An 11,391-nucleotide genomic window follows, 5' to 3' on the forward strand; every position below is an offset into this window, starting at 1 on the left:
CACAATCCAAACTTAACCTATGTGTACCTTCCAAACACTGCATGAATATCTACTCAGTATGTTCCTCACTAAATTTCTTCTTCTTGCTTTTGCTTTTGGAGGTTATCAGTACTGATCATCTCACAAACTCCAAAGTCAAATGAACTTATCTTTATCATACCCCTTTGAGGTAGGGAGGTATCAGTCACCCCATCTGATCACTGGGGAACACAGGCACAGGCAGAATAAAGACAAAATTATGCAGTCTCCATTATCAGGAGGGCCTAGCTTGAGATGCTGACAGATTTTCCACAGTACTTGCAATTATACAGCACTTTGCTTGTTGAAAGCACAGTTTTCAACAGCCATTAACACCTACCACTTCTGCACATCAGACCTCGGAGTACCAACACTGGCGTCCAGAAAAAAAAATCAGGCTATACATGGGGTGATCATCTGCAAAGTGTTGCAAACTGACACAAACCCTTTTGCAAAGTCAGGCACAGAATTTGTTTCTTGAAAGCTGCTTTCACCAGGGATCATCCTTTCTTTCCCTCTAATCTCTTCCAGCTTTTGCCACACCTTTCTTCTTCTGCAACAAAAAAGAGCAGCCACCCTACAGATAATGTTGTCCTCCATTACATAGTCCCAAACAGTTCATGGAGCATTAAGCAGTGAGTTGAGCAAGGCTCCTGTGAAAAGCACACAAAATCATGCATAAATCAAGATGCGTGAGCAAACTTAGCAGGCAACCAACCCTTGTATGCTCCCCTAAGCTACTGCACGTACCCTGTGCAAGCCTAAGTCTCCTCTAGCAAAGTAAATGTAAAGTTACTTGAGTCTTGCGAAAAGCAAAGTGAAAAGCAGTATTTCCATCACATGCACCAACTTGGCCCTGATAGGATTTATTGGCAAGACTAAATGCTTCAGGCCCACAGGACTGCAGAATCTTGGACTAGTCGACCTCCCAGAAGCAGTGCACTACTGCTGGACAGACATGCCCCAAAGTGGCAGGAGACCCGCGCCTGGTCCCTGCAAGGGGGGTTGGGATTTGGGCACTCTGCCCCATTCTGCGGGCAAACACCTTCCAGTACCAATGGCGCTACCGATTCCTGGCATCACAGACACCAGTCACCATGCCTCACAGCTCCCCAGAGCACGAGTCATGCCCATGCTGCTCTCCCCCCACTCCCTTTCCCCTCCTCTACCTCAAAGGAAGAGCTTCACTCTGCTCTCACTCCCCTGCTCCCGCTGTGCCTTGCCAACAGCGCACACTAAAAACATGACCAGATGGGGATATGCACAGGATCCGGGGATTAACCCGTGCTTTTACCCTGCAGCCTCTCTGCCATTTTCAGATGGAGAGTCTATTGTACGCAACTTGTAAAGGATTAGCATTAATAGTATACTCAGCTGATATTGCTTATGAGATCTGTTTCCCTGCTCATATCGCTTGTTGGACATATCTGATGTAGAAAATGGAAAAGATGACATTTAAAAATTTTAAGATATCAAAAGTGAAGGACCTATTGGAAACAGGAAAAAGATTACTGTTTTTTATATATATACCTGTATATATATATTTTTTAGTATTTCTCTCTCCCCTCTATGCTAATTTGTGTGCTTACATACATAAATTCATAGATGTTATATCAGCACTGTGCTTAGTGGGGTTGGGCAGAAAGCCTTAGCTGCCTTCAATCAACTGACATGAAGAGTGATCTTTTTCCCAAATTAATCCACCTATGGTAAATTACCAAGATTAAGAAACAGCTAGACACAAAGTCCTTCTGCCTACAGGACAAATTTGCCCCACATTGATTAAAGAACCAATCTAACTGGCAGTATTTCTAACCAAGAACTAAAACCCAGGAGCTGTTATCCTTCCCTGTTGACTGCTAGTACATAGGGTAGGTCTGAGATGTCTAAAAGACAGAATATGTTTCTGCAAAGAGTTTAAAGTGGCTACTTTCTAAAGAGTTAGCAATTCCCGTTTACCACTTTAAGCATTTAGAGGTAGCCTGTCAAAGAGGAAGGGGAATCAGAATGTCATTAATGACAGTTTTATTGGAGTGGTGCCCAGGCACCCCAGTGGGTGCCCCAGGCCAGGACCTCTGCATACAACACAAACACAAAACACATACAACAAGCAGGAAAAGGTCAGAAAAGAAATCCAGCGTGTAAAGGTCCAGAATTTAACATAAATAAAAGTCCCATGAGGCTTGGGGTTTATGTTTAAAATGATGCCTCAGCACGTGGAAGGAACAATCCAATTGCATTAATCGCAGAAATGCCAAAATGATATCAAAGTGCTAAAACCTGACATTTTTGGAAAATCAATTTTTAATCAATGCCATCTATGACTTTCACTTATGTAAAAAAAAAAAAAAAGGTAATATTTCTCTATGGAAGAACACAAATATGGTGTGTAGCCAGAGAAGAAAGTACTTTCGTTATTATTAGAAGCTGTGGCTGATGAGCTTCTCCAGCCAGGCATGGAAGAACTTTGCTGGGCCTGTGAAACAGATGTGTCGCTTGGACTGCGAATTGCTCAAAGAGTCAGAAGGAAAACCTGCCCCACTGAAATCCGGCCAAACAACTGCTTTTGGTATGCTTTTAAGCATCACAAAGAAAAGCTACCTTACAATTTGTTCATCTGCCATATTTCATCAGCTGGAATTTTACTGAAAACACACCATTTTGGCTACACTACTGTTCATGTTTTGTGTTGCATGCCACTACTGCTATGTTCAATTTACGTGCAAACCATTCAAGTTACCTATACCTATCATGGAACAGATTGTTCTCTGGGGAGTTTTTGAATTTGGATTTAATAAATCTTGTTGCCTTTATGGTGATACAGGTGGGGAACCGAACATGGGTGTGACAAAATATTAGGAAGAACAATTCTATTACAATGACAGCTGCTAGCACCAAAATGACTTTCCAAAAATTTGTGTCAGCCTATTGAAGCTTCTGCACACTTTGAAGAGATATAGTGATAAAAGATCTGGCTTTAACTTTTTCAAAATGCCTGAGTCCAGAAGCACCTTGTTCCCTGGCGGGGGCTTTTTCCTGTGATCGCTACAGAATTCAACTGTTTTTAGGCAAGACAGTTACTATAAAGAACGTCGGCAGCTATGATTTCATAGCACCAACAGATTAAGAGATAACAAACTACAAGCACTTAGGATGTAGAGGGAAACAAAGAAAGTTCACAAAACCCTTGTTTCACGACCATAAAGAACAAAAAAGTGTAAGAGAGAAATCTTATGTTTCTCCAGATACTCAGACTTGTTTGTTTTTGTTTTTGCAACTACGCAAAGAAATTTTAATGACTCCAGACAAAAACAAAAGAACAATGCAGTCAACCAAAGAGACTACTACAGATAGCATTAATAATATAAATAACATACAGTCATTGCTAAATAGAGAATATGCCCTATAGGCATACCTATGGAAAAGCAACTGAGAAATAACTTGTGGATACTGTGGCATCCACTCGTATAAGGACACTGGCTTAAATCTGTTGCCAAAGTGCCCATCCAGCAGGATGAGGCCTAAGGTCTGAGCCTACAGAGGAATTATAGAAATGTTTCAGGCTCGCACATTACCTTGGGGGAAATCTCAGATGGGACAGGGCGCGCAAGACGTGTCTGAGCTTCCTAATGTCAGACAGCTCCTACTTGGAAATCTCAGGGAACGGCCACATTCTCTTTTTTCTCCCACATGCACAAAACCTATGGGGAGAAAAAAAAGACAGCATATCTGGGAAAATTTGGATGTAAAGCAGCGCGAGATACATCGGACTGGCTTTGCACTGCAGTGCAAGTGCTCGTGTTGCTAGGATTAACTCCAATAATATTATTTATTTCAGCAAAGGCTGTTGGACTACAATGTCACTTGCGTTTGCAAATGTGAATATGTTTGTCCAGGTATTGGACATATTCATTATTACATACACATCCACACAAACTGCTAAATCCTTAGCTGTGTTATTGTGATCTTTCCAAGATTTCTGCTGAATTCATCCATGAAGAGGACTAAAATGGAAGTAGTTTATGATATGTTATGATATGTTAAGTATAATCCATATTTTCACACTTATTTAGATAACTAAGGGAATGGAGTGGCAGGAGGGGAAAGGTGAATTTTAAATACCACAACAAATAAGTAATTAAAAATAAAGGCCATTTTAATTTTGGAGGAAACAGCATAGAAAATTAAATGGAAGGTATACTTTTCTTTAAGAATTATTGTATAAATTGTACATACATATGTATGGTACGAACAGCAAAAAGGTATGAATGCAATGGAGCTAAAACCTGCTTATTACTTCATTTTCCAGAAGGTACAAGATCTCCACAATAAAAACACACAATAATAAACCCTTTTCTGCTATAAAAATTACTACACTTTTGCATAAAAGGGCTGTAAGTCCACTGAGCAGTAGGCTTCCTAACCACTACCAGCTCTCTGTCTCATGAGTTTAGGTCACTCGAATAGGCCATGGGAGAAAAATGATGCAATCATCAGACTAAGATGTCTGTAGCAGAAAAAAAGCATGCCAACACTGATTTTGGTAATTGCTTGGTTCTTTGCATAAAGGCCAGTTTTTTAACACTAACGGCATGTTTGGGATTTTATGAACATTGTACTAAAGGTTTGCAGAGTTAGCAGATTTTAAAATGTGGCCTGCAGTACATGCAGCTGTCAGTTAAGTACAGCCCTTGGTTCAACCGAACGCCTCAAAGTATGTGATTTTCCTTTTTTCAGCTATTTTTTCCCTTGCACCTTCACTGAAAGCCAGATGAAAGCACTCAAAAGCAGAAATCTTAAAAGAGCCATGATAAACACCATGCGAACAGCTCTCAGTGAAATAACACGTTTATCCAAACTCGTAGTAGGAGAAACTGCCTTTTAYGCCCCATCTTTAGACTGTGTTCTTTAGATAAATAGATTATTTCGCTACGAGCTAATACAAGGTACAATATACACACGTAAATATATTAATGCCTATATGTAAATATGAATTTTTATATATTGAATACATATAAAACGTTTATGACAAAGAGCATATTACCAATACCACCGCAGCTTCTTTCTAGGTAAAGTACACCGCACGCATCAAGGAAACGTATCCGAAATACGCATCCAGGCTATGAGTCAGTGTTTTTACCTTTCACTGCTTGAGAACAAGCCTCTCTCCGGCATGAGAGCAAGGCTGGGGCTTCAGCAGGGCCCGGGCTGGACATCTCTGCAAGGTCTTGTCACCTTTTTTTGCATTTTGTCAAGTGGGACAGTCTATGTGGTCACCGGTTTTGGGACCTCCTGTGGGCGAGCCTTGCCGCACCAGTGCGGAAAGCTTTCTGACTCTTCCCGAGTGCTCTCCTGTAATAGTACTTTAACGAGAAAGCAAGCTCATGCTAAAGGGGCTGGAGTCAACACCGACTGTCGCCTTGCAACACAGGAGAAGCCCACACAGTCCCTTGCACCTGGAATAAACTTCCCAGGGCCTGCGAGAGTTTCAGTGCCAACGGCAGAGAAAGCCAAGTAGCACAGAGCGACTGAACTCAGCTTTGTCAAGATCACAGGTAAAAAGCATATGCTTAAATCTCAACATAAACATTCAAGCCTGATGCACAGAATTCCTGAGGATCCACCACAACAGCGAAGGCTGTCCAGAGCTGTGGATGCTCAGCAGCTCTGAAAGTTCAAAATAAAAAACAGATTCTTGGTGATTTGGTCGGATTTTAATACAGTGCCTGTCTTTCTCTAACGTATGAATGGAACTGGATCAAGCAACAATAGATCTCTAACAGACATGTGCATGCAGGAGACGACTTCTTTCTTAGAGTACGTTACCGAAGCACTCCCTACCAGACCACTAGCAGAAATGTGCTCCTATTATTTACACAATATAAAGTGCATTATGATTTAATTATTGGACTGACAGACTTTYGGCCTGGACCATACAATTTTGCAACAGAGGTAAGGGCTTAAATATGAAATTCTCTCATGAGAAAAAGAGGTTCAGACTGGCGCTCTTCACCCTGTCCTCCTAGAATTGTTTTTGGCCGCTCTTTCTAGTGCAAATAAGCTTGTGTTTTCTCAAGTTTAAGGGACATGGCAGTTTTAGGGCAGAAAGAATGAAAATTTAAAATGCATTAAGAATTCAGCATTCCTAAGCATCGCACTGGGCCCTTTTGCGCACAAGCAGCGTACATTATTGCTGCCCTCAAAAGCTGAAAACGCACTGCCAAAAATAATGAGGAACCCGTTTCCAAATCTAACCATTATAATCTTGCATTGCTACATTTTGAGTTAGTCTGTTATTATCCTCAAATGACAACATTTGCAAACATCAGTGCTTTACATTTCTGTGGAAACCCGTTCACTTGCAGTTTACCCATTGGTAGTCGGCTATTAACTTGAAGATCTTGATCCAGTTTCAGATACTAAGGTGCAACCCACTTGGGGAGAGTAAATGCATTAGTTAATCCTACAGAGTACCTGCGGACCAGAATTGAGCTCCACCCAGTAGCCAGTAGATGCTGATTTCCTGGGCCATATTTACAATAACCTAATGCAATTAGAAGGCCAATCAATGAACACAGGAAAAGGATTTTTTTTAAATGGTTTAAGCAGATGCTGATCTCAGTTTAACTAAGATGCAACCAGACTGCATTTAGTTACCCATTAGTCAAAATGGCAAGCGGATAGCAATAACAAAAGCCATTTTGCATCTCTTTTTTTTTAATCTGTGAAGAAAAGATACCTTTTTAATCACCTTGCATGTAGCAAACATTTTCTTCACTAACTTTAAAGGAACACATGGAATGTATGATCACTCACAACATACGCGTAACTTAGGCAAATTCTAACATAGGAGCTTTTACTATTCATTGAGGCAAACATTTAGTTTTGACTGGAAGATGTCAAGTTTATAGGGGAGGAATGCTACACAGGAACATGAAAGGGAAAGCACATGTAAAAAGTTTGTACATTCATAGCTCCTGTTGGTTGGAATCTCTGCTAAGTTACTCTTTGCTCCAGGCACTGCTATGGGCAGCAACAGTCAGCGATACACCAACTTATGCATCAACGAATCATTCGCTAAACTCTGGTTTCATACCAACAATATGATACAAATTTATTTTAATGTTATTTTTGACTTGCTAAAAACATTGGGACTGAAGCCCTAAAAGCCAAAATGAACCAGGACCCATATAACCTCCAGCTGATCCATCACGGTCCACTAGCAGTTCAAGTGGTGGAATGACAAACCTTTGATACCATTTAAAAAGTACCTGAAAGAACAATCTACGCGTAAACGGATGGTAGTTTTGACATTAAGCCAAATCCTTGTTTGCGGTAACTGCTGTATGTGGTTTTACATAATGGGGATATCACCTAAAACAGTGAAATTAACTTTCTTACTTCCTGTCACAACCGTAACATTTTCCTAAAGGTTCTTTGGTGACTTTGGTGCAAGCTTATATTTTTTTTTCTTTTTTTTTTTGTTAAAACAAATTGACTACTTTTAGAATCCAAACTTAAGTCCAGATTATTCTCTTAGTTCCCACCCCCGCATACCCAACCTTTCCTGTTATGGTTAATGATGTAACAGAGAATAGCATTTGGATTTCACGTGGCCATGCAGTGTACAGGTGGGTTCAAACTAAGAGTGAAGAATGGTTTGGTTTCAGGTAAATTTGTTTCTAAACAGATTAGAAAGAACATGTAATGGTTGGATCAGAAAACAGCTGGTCCACATGCACACGAGGCCACTCTGTAAAAAACAATTCACATAGTTATAAATATCTGATTCGATACAGTAATGCATACTTAAAAAAAACATCTTAAAAGTAGGCAACACGTTACTTAAAGTATCTGGAGCTCAGTCATACTCCCATTGATTTCAGAAGGAGAACTGATCCCCCAATGGCCAAGAAAGTCCCTTAAATGATACATATTTATCTGTGGAGAAATGCCAAAGAATTCTGAAAAACCTTCTTCAAGCCTCCATTTTCCCTCCGGGCAGAGGATTTATATTGCAAGAGGGGATACCTGTGAAACTGATGTTACAGAGACTGACAGTCTTCAGTGGGACTTTGCAGACCTACTAGTAGGCAGTCAGGTATCAGCTCCTTGATTATAGCCTCAGCTTTGACAGGGTGGGAAGGAGGCGATGGTAGGACACATGGATATTACCTTGTAATAACAACATCTGTAAAATCAACATGACAGAAAACCTGACGCAGCTTTAACCATGGCATTGAAAATGTATTCCAGATAAATATGATCGAGATGCATTTTTATGCAAATCAAATGGTGCACCAAACCCCCCAAAAGGTCTTTCTCACAGAACGAGGAGAAAAATGCCCAGATGCTTTCCTCACACTTTTAACATCACAACTGCATTAATCTCCCATTTGGGAGAGAACCCTGGAATCTCAATAACAGCAATCATTCAACACCTGCTTCACAGCTGCTTGCTGGAACCCATAACAGCCCTACTATAAAAATATCTTTTGAAATTTTGAGAAATGCATTAAAAAAAATCAGCCTCGCAAGGGCAGAACACGTAGATGAAGAATGGATTATTATTCATTGCCATTAATTCGGAAGGTTTAGAACTCAAGCACAGCTTCACAATCCTGGGATACTCAGGTTATTTTGGTCAGCATAAAACCGCAAAATTAAATAACAAGTCTTCCACCCTTTACCAGTGCATTATAAAGGTCTGACCAGTTATCAAGATTTTACCCATACAGAATATTGTTTCAAACTCAGTAACCAGCAGATACCAATTTCAAAACATCTACCTCTCCTCATACATGTATGAGCAGTTAGTATGAAGTTGACTGTTTTAGTAAATGCGCTATGGCTAAGCTTCCCAGCCTTTTGACTGAGCACAGACAGAATTCATTTCCAGAAAATCTGTCATAAGCAGAAACCACTACATTTCAGCATGAGATTTTTTGTATGATGTTGAAGTGCAACACAAGCCTTATCTAGACTATTTAAAGGTCAGAATGTCAATTTTTTTTTTGTGCTGATATGCATACTTCCATAGTCTTCCACACTTGAAGCAGCTGACTCATACAGACTTGGGAGGTTGGTATTTCATAAGAAATACAGAGATGTTTTGAGTGTAATTTAACTTGATAACCAGACTCCTGCAACATTATGTACTGGAGCTAGTAATAACTACCCAAAAAGGATTTTTTTTACAAAAAAAAGGGGCAACTTCAAATTACTTTAGATCAGTTCCTCACACCAATTTCTGCTTTTTTTTCCCTTTTTTTTCTAAATTTTGCCAGACAGCCAGTTCAATGTACTCTATTCGAGACCCTCTTGCTCTTCACCACTGTCCCCTCTGACATCCATTCTTTTTTCTTTATGGCTGTTGTAAATCCTCCTCATCTCTTCTTCATACTTGATAAAATTCTCCCCAAACCTTGTCCATGCTTTATACGGAACAGTGATGGTGTTACGGTACGGTGGCCTCACCTCACTTACCTTCAGAAAAATGCCATACCTGTTGGATCCCACATCAAAGTAGAACCGCTTGTTGTCCACTCGGAAGGAGGTGCCCTCGGGGAGCTCTGGGGGCTCATCGCCTCCACCTCGGCGGTCCTCTATGTCCCCCTCGCCATACTCTTCAATCAGCTGGACCAAAGCATCCCTGAACTCGATCATCCCTTGCGCTGGAAGGACGATAGTCTGTTCCTGCCCCAAACTGTGGCCAAAGTAGCCGATCATGCCAGGTCCTCGACTCATGGTTTGCCTAATGCGTAAGAAGCGCCCCCGCTGATTCTCCTTCAGATCCAGGTAATACTTCCTGTTGTCCCGCTCAATGTACTCCGTCTTGAGAACACTGTGCAGGTGCTCCTCAGAGCCCACTGACACCGGAGGCGAAGGAGGAGTGTGCTGCTGCCGCCGTCTCGGGTGCTGCTCTTTGCCATTGCTGTGCTCCTGCCGGTGGCCATGGCTGCCCTTTAGGCCCAGGTGGGCATAGTGCTCGATGAAATCCCCCAGACAGTCCTTCAGCTCAGCAGCCACGGACAAAGAGAGTGTCAGCTTGCTTTTCCTGATGTTGTCTTGCCGGCCTCTTCCAATCCAGACCTCCGCTATCTTCAGGAAGCGGCCTCGGGAGCTCTGTTTCACATCCAGATAAAATCGCTTTTTCTGGATGTCTACCCTCTTGGAGGCCAGCTCCTGGATCTCCATGCAGCCCCCCTGAGAGGAGGACGGGTAGTGGTACTGCTGCTGAGACTGGGAATAAATGCTCCTGTGCAGGCCTGAGCCTCCCAGGTTCCTTCCTCCTCCTCCTCCTCTCCCTCTTTCCATCTTTACCAATCAGCTGGAAATAATACATAACAGAGACACGGATGACAACATCAGCACCGGGGGCCTGCTCAGTGTCTCGGCGGTGGTGGCTCCACGCGGTGTAGCTCTCCCTGCAAAGACGCCGGCATCCCCGCTTCCTGCCACGACACACAGCATCGCAGCGCAGGGATGCCAGGCTGTCCCTGCTCTGGCTCCCACTGTCCCCGGCAGTCCCTGCTCACTGTCCCACGTACTGACGCCCTCCCGCAAGCTGGAGCCCTGATGCGAGCAGGCCTTGCCCTCTCCCTCAGCAGCAGCTTCTGGCGCCTGCCGCGAACTTTTTCCAGCACGGCGGCCGGCAGAGACCGCAACTGCTGCCCCGGCATCCCCCTCAGGTCCCAGTGCTCCGACTCTGCCTCCCAGCGACCTCCCAGCCTCAATGCTGCAAGCCGTGAACAATCCCCTGGGGCTTCTGCCTGCCAGGCCTCTCCCCTGTGCCCCAGCCTCATGCCACAGGCCCCGGCGACCCTCTCCTGCCCAGCACCCCTTGCTGCTCCCATCCAGCACCCCTCCCCATGCCCCCCGTGCATTGCACCGCGGCCTTCTCCCTCTGGTACTCCCCCCAGCCCCATCCCCTCTGGCACTAGGGACCTGTCCAGTGGTCCCCGTCTCTGCACCCTCCCGTGCCCTCTACTGGCACCACGACCCCTGGCTCTGTGCTCACTGCTACAGGGGCCCTCTCTAGGGCATTGGATTCCCTCTCCACGACCCATCTGTGTCCTTCCTGAGGTGCTGCTCCCCAGCGCTGTCCCCCAGGCCCCTCCAGCATTGCTCCCCTATCTCCATCACTGCACCTCCTTCTCCAGTGCCCTCCCACACTGCACTCGCTGCCCCCTGTGCCCCTGTGGTGCCCCCCAGCACTGCACCTCCTGCTCCTCTACCTCCATCACTGCACTCCCTGCCCCCACAGTGCCCCCAGCACTGCAGCCCCTGGTCCCAGTGTCCCCAGCACTGCAGCCCCATCCTCCAGCACTGCCCTACTGCCTCCCACCACTGCACCCCCTGCCCCCACTGCAC

General features: G+C 43.8%; 1 protein-coding gene across 30 annotated transcripts in view; it reads right to left on the minus strand.

Annotated features, from left to right (window-relative positions):
• Nucleotides 1-10,403, minus strand: part of PURG (purine rich element binding protein G) — a 29,702-nt gene extending 19,299 nt beyond the window's left edge. For 7 of the 30 annotated variants that reach the window (XR_003257820.1, XR_003257819.1, XR_003257816.1 and 4 more), the window contains exon 1: nucleotides 9,524-10,396. Coding sequence is in view for 11 of the 30 variants with exons in the window: in XM_026091621.1 (XP_025947406.1) it covers nucleotides 9,524-10,335 (812 nt within the window). In the remaining 19 variants the exon portion in view is untranslated. The other 23 variants (XR_003257829.1, XR_003257828.1, XR_003257832.1 and 20 more) reach the window with 17 other exon arrangements.
• Between the last annotated feature and the right edge of the window lie 988 nt (nucleotides 10,404-11,391).

The sequence above is a fragment of the Apteryx rowi genome, unplaced genomic scaffold, assembly GCF_003343035.1.
Source record: "Apteryx rowi isolate R43461 unplaced genomic scaffold, aptRow1 scaffold_911, whole genome shotgun sequence".
Classification (NCBI taxonomy): Eukaryota; Metazoa; Chordata; class Aves; order Apterygiformes; family Apterygidae; genus Apteryx; species Apteryx rowi.